Below are 14,632 nucleotides of genomic sequence, written 5' to 3'. Positions count from 1 at the left end.
CCTTTGAGGTAGTTTTTTCTATTGCTACAGTTATGATGTACCTATATAAGGTTTAAAATTCCATGTAGGTACCTCGTGTACCAGTGGAATAACCAATGGAATAATCACCGTCATAATCCCCTAAATTCAAACAAAACAAGTCGGCGGCTCCTAGACCTAACACGTAAACTTTTCATCGCCGCCGACCAGTTCAAAGATCGTCAACTCGTTTGACGTGTTCACTCATTGTTATAACACATCCAAGACAATAAAAATATGACGAATCAATGAGACACCCTTAACAATCCCGTTTCAAATTATGCCCTCAGAATATTTTGAAGTTCTTTCCTTGTAATTATCTCGCCCAGCATTTGTACATACCAAAATCCATTTTTCAAGCACCTCGACGTCGCTTGCGCGTTGTAGGATCCTCGTTAGTCCCGCAATATCAAAAACTAATTTGAATTACGGGACCGCGCGTTACACGATGTCTTTATTAATAGATGTGTACGTTTTAATTCTTCCCTCTCCCTCTCCCTCTCCCTCTCCCTCTCCCTCTTCTCCTCCTCCCACATTTTCAGACAGTTGAGACTTCAGCAAAAAAATCCAGCCATGTCTGACTTCTTCAGAGATTCGCCACCCCCGTCAACCGATGGTCGTATCGTTGACGACACTGTATCTGTGCTTGATTCTCTACTTGGAGGTTCAGGCGACGACGAGGCTTCACTCCGAACCTTCCCAATTCTGTCTTCGGATGCGTATGAACGCCCTATTACGCAAATGCAGCGTGGTACTCAAGCCAGCACAGGCGGCATCTCTACTCCGCCTACCCGATACAATGCCAATGGCATGGTCGGATACCACTACGCAAATGGTGCCAATGGTACCAACGGCACCAACGGCAGTCACGATATTCTCGGTCTTCACGATGTTCAGAGCAATGCTCCCATCGACGAGGAGGCGCCCGCTGACACGTCAAGCGTTCGGGTTCGACCCATTCGTTACCCGGACCCAGACCCTACTGAGTATCTCAGTAACCCAACTCTAGCCGCGTACGGTATTAGCGCTAATGAGCCGACCAAGGTATGTACCCATTTTCCTTCATGGCTGATGATGTTAATAGGATATAAGCTAATACCCTGCTTTCTTCCATTCTTCAGATCAACTTCATCGTCTCCCATCCGGAAGTAGCCGATGGATTAATTGAGGCTGTCCACAATGAATTGGGCCGGGCGAACATCAACGCCAAGCTTGAGCTTCGGCAGGTAGGCCAGGGGAAGTACCTAGAGATTATTACACCCAAGAGGCATGCCGCGGAGATCATCGGAGCAGCACAGGATGCTACCGAGGAGTTGATAGCAGATCGCCAATCAACTGGACCGCCGCGCAACTTCCAAGAACCACCTATTGGAATCGGCGACACCGCTAAGGTTATTCTGGTAATCAACACACAATCTGGCGAGATCCGACCTAAGTTGGTGCCGGGTATCAATTCCACTGCGGAACTACAGCTTCCCCAGAGTCGCGAGGATTATGTGGCAAAGCTATGCCACTTTGTCCACAAGGGACTGAAGAAGGCTGGTCGAGTTCGCTTATCGTTATCGCTGAGAGTTCATCTAGGCTATTTCCTACTGCGATCGTATCCCAAGGGTAAAGAAATCAGCACGTACCCGGAATTCTATACGATGATGATGCACCCCCGTGCCGGTGGAGTGCTGAAGAAATCGTTAGTAGCTAAGTGTCTAGCAGACGTTAATCTGATGGGTGTAGCTAACAGGGGAACAGCATTGGCGGCAAGGATCAAGCCAGGAAGGTCCTAGACTTCATCAAGAACGATGCCGATCACCTATTTTTGCCCACCAGCAATCAGGTGGAAGCGACAGCCGACGTACTACCCGAGTACATCTTCGAGATACGTTCTCGGAACTACAAGCTTTACGCACCGATCAAGAAGAGGTCTAGTGGAAACGCAAGAGGTGCTATGGTCTGTCAGCTATACCGCATAATGGCATCCAAACTGGACGACAACTTCACCGAGCTGGACATCCTCAACCTGAGTGTTGGAAAGTGAGTTTAAAATTTCGAGATATTTCCTTCTTACGCCATTTTATCTAACGATAGCTAGAAACCTCGACTGGAAGCTGGAAGCCGTTCAAGAAGAGAAGGGTGAGATATCGTTCCGAGATATCACCGAATACTTGAGAAGTGCCAAAATCGAGTTGAACAATGCTGATCGACCTCACGATCTCGACGTCTACCCAAGCGTGAAACTTGGCCTCTCCGATATGGTAGCCAGCAAGGTCAAGAACGCTACTGTCAAGACTGTATACCGCTACAGATGGAAGACCACTCCGTACATTGTGGAGATCGCAGTAAGCCGCCATTGGGACCGTATTTTCGCTATGGAGGCTGGCAGGGATCCCATCGTCGAACTTGAAATCAGCGTCTTTGGTGAATTCTGGGATGCCACGGACGAAACTGCCGGAAACGTCTGGGGTAACGAACTCGAACTCCTTCTCGACACACCCCAGGGTAAGCCGGAAGCTAGAGGCATGGACAGGGTCGAGGGTTTTGTGGAAGTCATTAAGGAGATCCGGAACACCCTTCACGGGCTCTTCTAAGCCATTTGGAGAGGAACAGAAGAAGATTGAGAGAAGAACGTTTTAGCCCACAGTCTGCGCAGTAAGGGATATACGAGGATAATGGTCTACTCATTAATGGCTCAGTATTAGGGGCGTATTGTGAGAGTACTAAGAGCTATCAAGGCTAACTCACACAGCTCATCGTCCTCTACGGCGGTGGTGCTTGCTGCTGTGTTCCTGTAACCATTTTCTGTCTCAGAACTAGTGGCAGTATTAGTTGAGCCGACGGTAGAAAGAGATGGATAGATATGGAGATAGCACTTACCCTCCTCAACGACACGGACGTTATTTGTTTTTCCCTGAACAATTGCTTCGAGGTCCTTAATGCTTGCACCTAGTTCGCCCACCTTGGTCTCATAAAAGTCCGCAGCCGATTTGACCTCCTAAACGTACTTTGTCAATGCTCTATAGCTTGTATTATATGGTGTTGTGTAATTACCTTCTCAATATAGAATCCCGTACCGATATCCACCACAACATGCGACGCACTCGATAGGGTTCCGCGAACGTAAAGGGAGTTGGTAAGGGGGACGAGGATTGAGTTGTTCTCTATATTTGCATATTAGGCCATATTCCCTTCAACCACATATTCCGAGCTAATGGAACCACAACATACCCTTCAGCGCAGGCGTCTTATTCTTATCCTGAACGCAGCGCAGACATTCTCGAAACTTGGACTGGGCGGCATGGAGCTGCGCGAAGGAAGAAGTGAGGTGCTCGAGTTCTTCGTCGAGTTGCTTCTTGACTTGGGTGAGCTGTTGCGCGCTCAAGGTGTCGAGGTTGACTATACGGCGGGGTTGGTCAGTTCAATTAATCGGTCGGTCGAGGGCGATGGGAGAGGACGTACTCGTTTCGCTGCCGCCGCTCGCCATTGTGTATGTGTCTTAGGTATTAGGTATCGGTACTAGCGGATCCCTTGCAGATTTAGAGAGACAGAATGAGAATTGTTTTGCGCTTGAATGAATGTGCGTTTCTTTGAATGTTAAAGGAGTGGATAGAGATGTAGAATAGAAGTTTAGCACCTGGGTAGGTGCGTCGGGTGTGGGGGGTTACTACGCCGATAAGATATGAAGTTGGGAGCTAATATGCATATAGCCGTCACAAACGTTAACCTTTTGTACAAGAATAGAACTTCTTATTGTATGATTTCTTTCGTATTTTTATTTTATTTATCTAATTCTATATATTCCATAAATTCCAGATGGGATTTCCATTCACGACGGAGTCGTAGACCCCCGTATGCAGTCCCGGCCCCGTCACCCAGCCTGTATAATCGGGTGGTGAAAGATATTAGAGTAGACTGAGAGTCGAATGCTTGTGAAAAGGGGTATCGTATCAATGCTGGTTTGGGGAAATTTTTGATTCATTATCCACTCTAACTCCATAGCCAGAAAGCAGATAACCGTATGACTGCTCATTTTAGTATACCCCTAAGAGAAAAAGCTGTCCCTTAATCCCATCTCAGCTCAATTCCCACGCGAGCTGTCATCCTCTAAGGCAAGTATCCGCTTGCATTCAATATAAAATGGCCTTTTAGAAATGAGCGGCCTCGTCCACTCCGTTGACAAGCGCGCCGGTATCCCTCTGCTGTCGTATCTCCTTAATAACCTCATCAAGGCATCCCGTCGTAGCGGCGACAAATCCGAGGTATGTTGGCGAGGGGGCGAGAACACGCGAGGTAAACTCGGGGTGGGCCTGTACACCGACGAAGAAGGGGTGATCCTTCAACTCAACCACCTCCATACGTTTTCCCGATTCGTCCTTTCCGATGAAGTTTAACCCAACTTTCTCGAGCGCTTCGATATAATCGGGATTAACTTCATAACGATGTCGGTGTCGCTCTTCCATACCCTCCCCGTCTCCATATAAAGCCCGGATCTTGCTCCACTCGCTTCCGGGTTGGAAATGGGAGGTCTTCGTACCGAGTCGCATTGTACCACCCATGATTTCTTTCGAGCCTTCTGGCATGAAGATCACGACACGATGCTCGGCATGAGCATCGAATTCTTCCGATGTGGCGTTTTTGAAGCCACACAGATTCTGCGCGGCCTCGATGACAGCGACCTGCATTCCAAGACATATTCCCAAATAGGGGATCTTGCACTCGCGAGCCCACTTAGCGGCTTTGACCATTCCTAGTACACCCCGACCGCCGAATCCACCGGGGCAGATACCTATATCGATGATTAGCAACTACCACTATGAGAGGGCCTAAGAAAATATAGGATATGTTTCAAGAATCATAAAGTTCTTTGGGCGACGAATATGAGAGAAATGACTTACAACCAGAAGCAACCGTGAGTTGCGACCATGCCTTGTGGTACGTAGTGGGGTCGCTCTGTAAAGTAGCCTCTTCGAGATGCTCTGCATCGATCCAGGCCAAATTCAACTTGCGGTTACATCGCATAGCCGAGTGCTCCAGTGCTTTTATCACCGAGAGGTAACCTAGAAGATTTTAATTCGCTTGTATGGTACACCAAAAGAGTAGGAATATGTAACGAAGAGGAATTAAATGGGGGGGTATCCCTCAAAAATTCTTTGGGAATGGGAATATGGAAGGATACTCACTATCGGGAAGTGCGATGTACTTTCCAACCAAGGCGATGTCGACTGGTTCTAGGTACGGTTTCGTAACAACGGTCTTTTTCCATAGCTGCCATAAGTTGGCACCCTTTTGAGACAGAGCAGGTGCGATCGTAAGGTGGTCTAGCATCAATGCCTCCCTCAGACGCTCACGTAGTCCTTGTTCCTCAAGGAGTAGTGGTACCTGGTAAATGGTCTCAATATCCCGGACCGTGAGGACCTGTTCGTTTTCGACCTGGCAACTTCGTGCGATCTTCTGGGTTGTAACTTCATCGAGGGCACGCTCGCAACGACATGCGATCTTACAAGAAATATTAGTCGGCTTTTTTTCACCGGAAAGTTCATATTCCGAATACTAACCAGGTCAGGTATCAAGCCGGCACTTCTCATCTGCTTAATGGCGTGTTGTGTGGGCTTGGTTTTCTCTTCCCCATGAATAATGGGGACGTAGGAAACATGAATGTTGACCAAGTTTCCCTTTCCGACTTTATGTCGGAACTGAGTCAATGCCTCAACGAAGGGCATGCTCTCAATATCGCCGACCGTGCCACCCTACCAAATATGGGTTAGATTTATTATAGATCCCAGGATTAAATCATAAGCATTGCCTATTGGCTAATTGACGACAAATCTTGTGCAAAACGTACCAGCTCAACTAAAATGCAGTGTAAGTAACTAATCTAATATTTCGCGAGGGTTAAGGGACATACTGATGCAGACATCTGGTTCTTCACCACTGTCGTCGACAGGTATCTTTGCTACCCTTTGGATCCAATCCTGGATAGCATCTGTAATGTGAGGTACGACCTGAACCGTGCGACCTATGTAGTCACCTTTACGCTCACGTTCTATCACGGCCCTTAAAGAAATCTACCGTTAGTAAATTGCGATACAGTACTTGTTTAATGGAAATACGAACTTATAAATCTTGCCAGTGGTGATGTTGTTCTCATTGGTAAGATTGAGATTTAGGTAGCGCTCATAATTCCCAAGGTCAAGGTCGGATTCACCTCCATCCTATTGTTTAATCAGCACGGCTGCACCATTCATTCGCAGGGGAAAGCGACATACCTTCAGCACAAAGCATTCGCCATGTCTGAACCAATATATTCTGGTTAGTGGCGTAATTTATAGAACAATACAATTGTCTGACGTACTCTAGAGGTCCTAATGTGCCAGCATCCACATTTAGGTAAGGATCAATTTTGATGGCCTAGAGAAAATACGATCAATATATAAAAACTAAGTTGAACAGAAGAGCATTTCTCATACCGTCACTTTAAGTCCAGCAGTCTTAAGCAGAAGCCCGGAAGAGGATGCTTGTAGGTGTCAATAGGGCAAAAAATCAAATAAACGTGCATAATCTTGCATGAACCGTACCTATTATGCCTATTGGGATGTAAATAAAGTTAGCGATTGAATTTCAATTACTATTAATTAGTTTTTGCTTTTACGAGGCAGCCTAGGAAGCGCATTATACAAGATTGTTTGGTTCAATGTGAAGCCAATCCTCCAAACACAAAAATTATATGTAGTAAATAAAGTAAAAATTAGATAAAAATAAAATGAAAATCGTACCTTTTCCAATGCCACTAATAACACCACCACTCACTAGAACGTACTTCATCTTGGCGATTTAGTATGAAGACTGGGAGAACGTGAAAGGTACGACGGCACCTGTGCCGGATGCAAGCACCGTCGCGACTTGTAAAGGTGATTTGTTGATATTGTGAAGAGGAACAAGCATGCGCAAAGAAAAGGGAAGGTTTCTGAAAGTTTAATATCCTAAAAATTAAATAAATTCTTTGGACACACGAGCTGGGAAGGCGAAGCTGAGGAATAGAATAGGCAGTAATCCAGAAAAAAGTTTATTCGCATTTTCTTGTTGCTTGAGCTTTCACAAGCACAAGTAAAAAAACCAACCCCACTACTGATTAGATAACCAGCTCGTCCATTCTAGGAAAGCGGTGAGTCACTTGCTATATACATCTCGGTACCTAAGTACGTACTTGATGGAGGGGCATGCAGTCAGACCCTCATTTTTTTTTACCATTAGTGAGGGGGAGGGGTGTTCCTAAATTTACAGCGACTCAATTGCACCACGTAAATTGTTAATTAAATGTGACTCAAGCTTGCAAGCGTAAACGGCGGGACAACATCACCAATTCTTGGGCGCTTTCGAAACCAAACCTTCCTCGCTCCGAAAAAGCGCATGAAAACAACATATCACATCTTCCTCGGTTGAGAATGGCGTCCTCAACAGTGAATCCCTCTGGGGATCTCACATCCGATATCCTTCAGGCGCTCGACAAATCCTCGCCGCTCCTCTCCGCCGAAGCCTTCCCGACAGCTGGTTTCGTTGAGGTAAAGGCAGCACTCGATCGATTGTCCTCGCGTGAGATGGTCACATACGATACCATAGAAAGAGAAGAAGCATTACTAGAACCTGAGGGCGAGCAGATTGCTGCTAATGGTAGTCATGAGGCCCGCGTCTTCGAGGCCTTACGCTCTGCAGTTGACGGCCTAACCGTGCAGGATTTGGAGAAGGCCATCGGTGATAAGAGCATTGTCAAGATCGGACAAGGAAAAGCTTTCAAGGAGAAGTGGATATCGAAGACCAAGGGTGCGTATATGGAAATCCTTTTGGGGCGCTTATCATGGCTGGGCTAATGACCAACAACTCGTGCAGATGGCAAGTTTAAGGCCGCGACGGAATCGATACGAGATGTTACCAAGGAACAGATGCAAACCATCAAAGAGACACGAACTCACCCTGATGCGAAATTACTTACCGAATTGAAGAAGCGCAAGCTCATCCGATTCCAAAAAATCATCAGCTTCAAAATCCACAAGGGTGCCAAGTTCGCTCTCAAGATTCCTGAGGAAGCGACCGATCTAACTGCCGACATGATTGCGACGGGCGCGTGGAAGACAGCTACCTTCAAGCCATACAACTTCAAGGCTTCGGGAGCAGACCAACGATCAGGTGCTTTGCATCCTCTCAACAAGGTCCGCGCCGAATTCAGACAGATTTTCTTCGAGATGGGTTTCGAGGAAATGCCCACAGACAAGTATGTCTATACTTAGAAATAGGAGTCGCAGAACTTGAACTAACATGGATCACTTTCTCAGGTTCGTCGAGTCTGGTTTCTGGAACTTCGACGCCCTCTTTGTACCTCAACAACACCCGGCACGCGATCTACAAGACACTGTATGATACTTCTGCTCCCTCCCCGTTCTCTACATTCTCTAGCATACAATGTTTGAATAGTACTTGGTACTATTCTTGTAAGTTCTACCTCCTAACATGATGCATTGGTAGTTCTACATCTCCGATCCCGATGCCGCTGAGAAGCCGCATAAAACTTCACCAGAAGACGATAAGGACTATGATACTTACTGGGATAATGTGAAGGCAGTCCACCAGGTACGCATCTTCCAGAATTTGTTATGTTAAAACGACACCAATACTGATTCCACAACAGGACGGCAAATATGGCTCAATAGGCTACCGATACCCTTGGTCGGGAGATGAGTCGTTACGACTAGTACTACGTACTCACACGACAGCGATTAGTGCAAATATGCTTCACAAATTAGCGGCTAGAAAGGGTCCCGATGGCCGACCACCCCCAGCACGATACTTCTCTATCGACCGAGTTTTCCGTAACGAGAGCGTTGATGCGACACATCTTGCTGAATTCCATCAAGTCGAAGGTGTCATTGCTGATGCAAACTTGACCCTGGGTGGTCTTATGGAAGTGAGTTGATCAAAAATTGCTTTTGCGAATATCATTATGCAATAGTGGCTAACTCGCTTTAGTTCATGGACATCTTCTTCGGGAAAATGGGAATAACGGATCTCAAGTACAAGCCAGCTTATAACCCCTGTATGTAATATTCTTCGCATTTCTGCTGTTTCCGATTTAGTGGATATGCAATACTGTATGCAATATTGTCCAATATTGTATGCAAGATGCTAAATCGGCGATCGCGGAGATACGCCACATCAGCCACCCCCCTTTTCAACCTCGGAATAATTCTAACTTTTGCTAGACACCGAACCCAGCATGGAGATTTTCTCATACCGTACGTTCTTATTAACTATGCTGCCCCATCTTGGCTTAAGATTATTCTAACTAATTTCAACAGACAAAGGCCTTAACAAACTCATCGAAATAGGAAACAGTGGAATGTTCCGACCAGAAATGCTCGAAGCCATGGGCTTCCCGTACGTGACCCTATACATCTCAATCCCCATGTTGTTCAATTCTAATTTTTAATAACAGCCCGGACACACGCGTTTATGGTTGGGGTCTCTCACTGGAGCGACCGACTATGATCAAGTATGGTATTTCCAACATTCGTGAGTTGCTTGGTCACAAGGTGGATTTGAATTTCGTGCAAAGCAGTCCAGCTGTGCGATTAGATAAAGATTAAAAGGAGCGACACCTTTATGCTTCAGATAGAGAAGAATCACTACCAACTTGATGTCATATTACGAGTAGAACCGAATCATGGTGTCATGCGGATAGGCAGACGAAAAGCAATGCGTTCAGGTTTGATTATGACAATTTTTCTGTTAAAAGGCACTAGAACTTGAGTATCGAATCGTGATTTGGCTAAGAATATCGAAGGGATTCATATATGGCTATTATAGGAAGTCGTAATAGCTACCTAGGTAGGTTCGGTTTCTATGCATGTGAGACCCTATTCCTGTTATTTGCGTCCTATATATAAGACCACAACTTATTATATCCTAATATTAGCCTTAGTCCTCGCTATACCACTGCCACAATCTCCGTGGGTTATCGACAAACAGCCGCTGTACCTGAGCCTCGCCACCAGCCCAATCCTTCGCGATCTCCACCAGCGCAGCATCATTTACGACACGGTAATCCGACGGGACCAGCGGTCCGCCCGGTCCATTCCCCTCCTTACTCGCGGTATGCGGCCAATCGCTTCCATACACCACCATCTCCGGTCCGGCAGCGATCAGCGTCTGCGCGATAATCCGCATATCCTCGTACAGCGGGTCTTGCTTGGAGTTTTGGTACGGAGCCGAGATCTTGATGAACAACAGTTTCCGTTGGACTAAATCAATTACTTCGTGAAACCCGGTGCTACGGTAAGGATCGTAGGTACTAGATGAGACGTTGGTCTTGGAACTCGTTTCCGTGTGCGCGAAGTGGTCCGCGACGAAAGTTATATCGGAATTGTTCAGGATTACCGGGTGTAGGGATACCATAGATGAGAGCGGGACCCAGAGTTGTACGGCCCAGTTCCGCGTGCGCGCGATCGCGATGTTAGATTCAACTTCGCGGATTATTTTGTCGGTGTCGTTGGAGGAACCTAGGTTCACGCGTAGACCTCGGACTCCGGCTTCGTGTAATTCGTCGAGTTCGGCGGTGGTTATGTTTTCGGTGTCGACGACAGCTACGCCCCGGTATTGGCCTTGGAAGTGCCGGAGGGCGTCTAGGAGGACGGAGTTGTTGGTTCCGTAGACGCTGGGGAGGACTACTACGGCGTGTTTGATGCCTCGGCTTTCTTGGAATTCGGTACAGTTATCTACGGTCGCGGGCTTGGGGGTGTAGTCTGAGTTAAGAAGTATGAGCTCGTGTTCAATTCGTCAGAGTGTTATTGTAGGGTGTCTTACCCCTATCCGGGTCCAGTGGGAACCTATCTGGATCTATGATGTGGATGTGGGAATCCCTAAACCTCTAATTAGCTTTGACGCTTCTTGTTGTCATCAGGGGAGTACTTTGCCATACCACGAACCCTCGGGAAAACGGGAAGCCATTGTCAACGAAGCAAAGCCGAATAGCCCCAAGAGAGCAAGGGTTCCTCGAGCTAACATCTTGCTCATTTATATAGCGACAGAACTAGACCGTAGAAGGACCTGCTGAACCAAATAGATCGAGATGTGAGGTCGCGTCGAAGAATATATATACGTGTGTAGCTAATTGCCTTCTTGGGAAGCTTCATCTCCGCAATCACGGCTTTGGTCCGGTACCCCTGCGATGGGGCGAAGCTGGGGGAAACGTGGGGAAGTTTTAGATGAATGGTGGATGAGGCCGCTTGTCGAGGGTGACTTCATCGTGGCCCTAATGGAGGGAGGGGAACCTTTATCGGGTTGTTCTGCGTCGTACTCGAATGGATGGTCATGTAACTCTCATGTCGCCATAGCTCCAACCTTCGTAGTAACAAACCGGAAAACCATCCGAGTATGCCAAGCGAACTCCCATGCCGGGTTCCAAGATTACTACAAATACGACGCCGGGTACCTAAATTCGTAAACATCACTCGGTTGTCTTAGTCGCATACCTAGGTAGATACTGCCTTGGTCTAGACCGGCCTCGTCCCCATGGGGAACCTGGCCTTGCATGAACTCCGATAAGCTCTAAGATCGCCGAGTACGCAGCTCGCTTAGACGGACGACGACGAGGTCCCTGATTAACCAATTCGGGATTTTCGTCAGCCGCATCGGAAGGGCGTGCATCTCAATTGTTTTAATGATTTCTTCTGGTTTGGGGATGGCCTAGGCAGCTTGGCGATGCTAACGATCGTGAAGCTTCTCCTGGCCGGCCACACAGTTTGGAATCAGTTTGCAGTCCGATGAGTAATGCGGAGCTCCTTTGTGCGCAAAATAAATTGAATATCTGAATAACGATTAATCATAACGAGCCAGTCACGGGTCACGGTGCACGGTGCGGGCCCCGGTAGCAAACTGAAGAACCCTACGGAGAGACATATAGGTAATAATTAATGTCTTTCTTTCAACAATCCAACAAACTAAGCCAGGGTGGACTATTGGTTAAGTCGCTATGGGCACTTTCCAATGTTTGGCGCAGTGGTTCGGGAGGGTGTAGTAGCTATCCCTCGTAAGGTCCCTGGGTGGGCCTTTGGGAGAACTATTACATTCGGTGATTGGCTACTTGTGTCATACAGAAGAAAGACCGCCTGTAGAGAAGTTCGGTTCGATTCCAGCCCCTGGCATAATTTTTTTTTTCTTTTTTCAATCAAATTACAATGATCAATTGTATTGACTGAATAGGTATTTCGAATAAACCATTAGATTGATATTATTATTTAGTATTCTGTGCTATTAAACCTGGCACGCACATATATTCATCCTCGGGGTCGACTTCGAAATCAAACCTGCAGAGATCCTCTTTAAATGGAAAGAGGTAAGTCTGCGTCACCCTGTGGAATTTAATTATCAATAAAAGTTGTCTTCGTGTTATCAATCGTAATTTGACTCACCAAGTGTGCTCTTTACTAGCTTGGTATGCATCCAATGCTGCTCGGTCATGATGATAGCTCACCAGAGCAAATTCAAAACCCTTGCTCCTTTCTATTGGGTCGGTTATTGACGGACCACCGACTATCAACCGATTATCTTTAACGCATGGGAGGTTCTTAAGCTTCTTCAGCTCCCGCACAAATGTATCTTTGTGTTCTTGCGTCACCTCGGGCCTGAAACGGAAAAATACTAATGCGATTGTGTGAGTGAAGAGGTGGCATTCTCTGGAGAGGGGAAATATACGAACCCATATGAACAATCGTCATCTTGGCGGGGGCTTTGGATGGTAAATTTGAGCTAGATTCTTGGAGGTTCGGTTTTCCGTATTGGGAGTTGTGCAATAGGAGAGCGTTTCTGGTGTGGGAAATGTTGGATACTTCGGGCAGGTAACGGTTTCAATCAATAAAATGTATGGGAACGAAAGTAACCTCCCGTCAGCTTTTGAAGAATGACGAGAATCGAGCCTTAATTCGGCCCAAGGGGTCGTTTACGGTGTTCGGTCTGACCTAATTTACGCTACGGCAATATCCCGACGGCCGAGCGGAGTCGGGGTCGTCACATAAAGCGGAGGTCAGTCCGATGACCCCCGTTGACGCTATAGATTTCTTGGCCTAGTTAATCCCAATCGTTTTTCATTTGAGCTTTGACTTATGTTCTTTTAGGGGAAAAGGGGGATATTTTTGAACTCATGTTTATTTTGTGGCATAATTCTATTCTACGTATTCCTATATACATATAAGGCCATGCGGGCTTACTTTACCTCGGTGTCAGAGTCCTTAAGTCTTTGAGGGAATGTGAAGTACTAAGTATACGTCTTAATAATTCCTGGTAATCCCATCCTAAAGCAGCCGCAGCCATTAATGTCAAGCTTGCCTGGTCATCTCGACCAGGTCGGCCAGGCCCTGTCATATTCTATAAAGACGCCATAATTATTAGCTTATTGTTAGACTTATGGACCTAGAATAACTCACTGGCTTCATATTAACATCAAATAGCGCGAATTTCGAATCCTTGGATTCTTTCAACCGACGCGTGTCGATTCGGATCGGAGCCGTAACCCCAAGAGCCTCGGCAGCTGCTTGGCACTCTTCTATGGCCTGAAGGTACGTTTGGTCCAGCTCTGTATCTGAAATAGCCCTGGAGTTGGCAGTGACTGCCACAACTCCATTGTAAGGAGCGATACCCTGCTCATGATTGAATCGCGTAACTATTGGGAGAGACCAATACTTCGACCCCTGCTGGGTCGGTGGCATAACCGTTATGGTAATCTCCTCTCCTTGGAGAAATTCTTCTAAAATGATAGAAGATGAATTGGCAAGGAGTGTTCGTGAATGAGCGATAAGTTCCTCGGGACTATAACACACTTTGACGCCTTGGCTGCCCCTACCCCTTACCGGCTTCGCCACGATCGGATATGGTACACCATTCAGCTCGGCAGCGACGTCCTGGCTATTATGAATCCACCAGGCCTTTGGCATAGTAAAGTTGCCGAGCCGACGTAGTAGATCATTAACGTATTGCTTATCGTCATATTTTTCGACAACCAAGGGGCCTTGGCCAACAACTTGAAGTGTTTCCTGATGCTTATCCAAAGCCTTTGATATTTGAAGAGGATGCGATGCGAAAAGTATGGTATTGGCCCAAAGATGTGTTACTCCTCTGTCTACTGCTTCCAAGATACCCTCTTCGGTATCTGGAAAACACCAACCAGCATCCTTAGAGGGATTCGGAACTGGCATGGGGCTGATCACATCGATATCAGCACGCTTGCTAAGGTTAAAAGCTATATCAGCCCCTGAATCTTGGTATCCTATTATGGTACAATGTTAGCGCCCGTGAACATATTGGAGAGTAATCTGAGCACCTACCACCAGGCTTCTTTGGCTTTTTCACACCCCCTATTACCGGAGGGTCTAAAGCTTGGTAAAGCACGGCGACGCGGGTTCGTCCGCTCTTCAGGCTCGGTGTTTTCGAATAAAATCTACTGTAATTGATTATTTGCGAATTCCATGGCTGAGTACCTGGGTTGATGGCACGTGTGACGCAAGCGCGCAGGGGAGAACGAACACCCCTGAATGAATTAACTGAGAAATAACCGACGCTAGCCATTATTTCGATTAGGTAA

At 46.8% G+C, this 14,632-nt stretch overlaps 6 protein-coding genes across 6 annotated transcripts; 2 read left to right on the top strand and 4 right to left on the bottom strand.

Moving 5' to 3' along the window:
* Nucleotides 1-591: 591 nt before the first annotated feature.
* Nucleotides 592-2,600, top strand: F4822DRAFT_431900 (uncharacterized protein; the record flags this gene model as incomplete). Its single annotated transcript, XM_051461549.1, has 4 exons — nucleotides 592-1,062; nucleotides 1,140-1,705; nucleotides 1,765-2,046; nucleotides 2,105-2,600. The coding sequence occupies 4 exons, from the start codon at nucleotides 592-594 to the stop codon at nucleotides 2,598-2,600; spliced, it is 1,815 nt and encodes a 604-aa protein (XP_051312806.1).
* Nucleotides 2,601-2,684: 84 nt separating this feature from the next.
* On the bottom strand, nucleotides 2,685-3,635 carry F4822DRAFT_332504 (Prefoldin alpha subunit). Its single transcript, XM_051455676.1, has 5 exons — nucleotides 3,469-3,635; nucleotides 3,238-3,405; nucleotides 3,061-3,170; nucleotides 2,887-3,004; nucleotides 2,685-2,822 (listed from the first exon to the last, which is right to left on the bottom strand). The coding sequence occupies exons 1-5, from the start codon at nucleotides 3,491-3,493 to the stop codon at nucleotides 2,770-2,772; spliced, it is 474 nt and encodes a 157-aa protein (XP_051312805.1). The 5' UTR covers nucleotides 3,494-3,635; the 3' UTR covers nucleotides 2,685-2,769.
* Nucleotides 3,636-3,753: 118 nt separating this feature from the next.
* F4822DRAFT_411914 (CTP synthase) lies at nucleotides 3,754-7,071 on the bottom strand. Its single transcript, XM_051458907.1, has 12 exons — nucleotides 6,783-7,071; nucleotides 6,585-6,593; nucleotides 6,477-6,523; nucleotides 6,362-6,417; nucleotides 6,276-6,300; nucleotides 6,124-6,221; nucleotides 5,915-6,063; nucleotides 5,852-5,859; nucleotides 5,565-5,756; nucleotides 5,190-5,505; nucleotides 4,905-5,066; nucleotides 3,754-4,795 (listed from the first exon to the last, which is right to left on the bottom strand). The coding sequence occupies exons 1-12, from the start codon at nucleotides 6,829-6,831 to the stop codon at nucleotides 4,155-4,157; spliced, it is 1,752 nt and encodes a 583-aa protein (XP_051312804.1). The 5' UTR covers nucleotides 6,832-7,071; the 3' UTR covers nucleotides 3,754-4,154.
* Nucleotides 7,072-7,451: 380 nt separating this feature from the next.
* F4822DRAFT_438065 (tRNA synthetases class II core domain (F)-domain-containing protein) lies at nucleotides 7,452-9,644 on the top strand (the record flags this gene model as incomplete). The annotated part of the gene is made up of 9 exons (XM_051462472.1): nucleotides 7,452-7,827; nucleotides 7,894-8,275; nucleotides 8,337-8,415; nucleotides 8,527-8,631; nucleotides 8,690-8,965; nucleotides 9,028-9,094; nucleotides 9,261-9,293; nucleotides 9,357-9,435; nucleotides 9,494-9,644. The coding sequence occupies 9 exons, from the start codon at nucleotides 7,452-7,454 to the stop codon at nucleotides 9,642-9,644; spliced, it is 1,548 nt and encodes a 515-aa protein (XP_051312803.1).
* Nucleotides 9,645-9,975: 331 nt separating this feature from the next.
* F4822DRAFT_431896 (uncharacterized protein) lies at nucleotides 9,976-12,773 on the bottom strand (the record flags this gene model as incomplete). Its single annotated transcript, XM_051461548.1, has 5 exons — nucleotides 9,976-10,799; nucleotides 10,861-10,916; nucleotides 12,327-12,407; nucleotides 12,468-12,696; nucleotides 12,755-12,773. The coding sequence occupies 5 exons, from the start codon at nucleotides 12,771-12,773 to the stop codon at nucleotides 9,976-9,978; spliced, it is 1,209 nt and encodes a 402-aa protein (XP_051312802.1).
* Nucleotides 12,774-13,263: 490 nt separating this feature from the next.
* On the bottom strand, nucleotides 13,264-14,616 carry F4822DRAFT_431895 (glutathione synthetase ATP-binding domain-like protein; the record flags this gene model as incomplete). The annotated part of the gene is made up of 3 exons (XM_051461547.1): nucleotides 13,264-13,419; nucleotides 13,479-14,317; nucleotides 14,376-14,616. 3 exons carry the CDS (start codon nucleotides 14,614-14,616, stop codon nucleotides 13,264-13,266), a joined length of 1,236 nt encoding a protein of 411 aa, XP_051312801.1.
* Between the last annotated feature and the right edge of the window lie 16 nt (nucleotides 14,617-14,632).

This window comes from Hypoxylon trugodes (assembly GCF_022578975.1).
Source record: "Hypoxylon trugodes strain CBS 135444 unplaced genomic scaffold F4822scaffold_7, whole genome shotgun sequence".
NCBI lineage: Eukaryota > Fungi > Ascomycota > Sordariomycetes > Xylariales > Hypoxylaceae > Hypoxylon > Hypoxylon trugodes.
The sequence above is the reverse complement of the archived record's forward strand: the minus strand, read 5'-3'. Positions and strand labels throughout refer to the sequence as shown.

Bases quoted from the DNA above. Each gene is read 5' to 3' on its own strand.
- F4822DRAFT_332504 (XM_051455676.1), bottom strand. From the start codon at position 3,493: ATGGCGAGCGGCGGCAGCGAAACGA. The intron at 3,406-3,468 runs GTACGTCCTCTC...CCCGCCGTATAG, and splicing joins GAGCGGCGGCAGCGAAACGA to TCAACCTCGACACCTTGAGC. The intron at 3,005-3,060 runs GTAATTACACAA...AAGTACGTTTAG, and splicing joins CGGGATTCTATATTGAGAAG to GAGGTCAAATCGGCTGCGGA.
- F4822DRAFT_411914 (XM_051458907.1), bottom strand. From the start codon at position 6,831: ATGAAGTACGTTCTAGTGAGTGGTGGTGTTATTAGTGGCATTGGAAAA. The intron at 5,506-5,564 runs GTTAGTATTCGG...ATTTCTTGTAAG, and splicing joins CCGGCTTGATACCTGACCTG to ATCGCATGTCGTTGCGAGCG. The intron at 4,796-4,904 runs GTAAGTCATTTC...TCATCGATATAG, and splicing joins ACTCACGGTTGCTTCTGGTT to GTATCTGCCCCGGTGGATTC.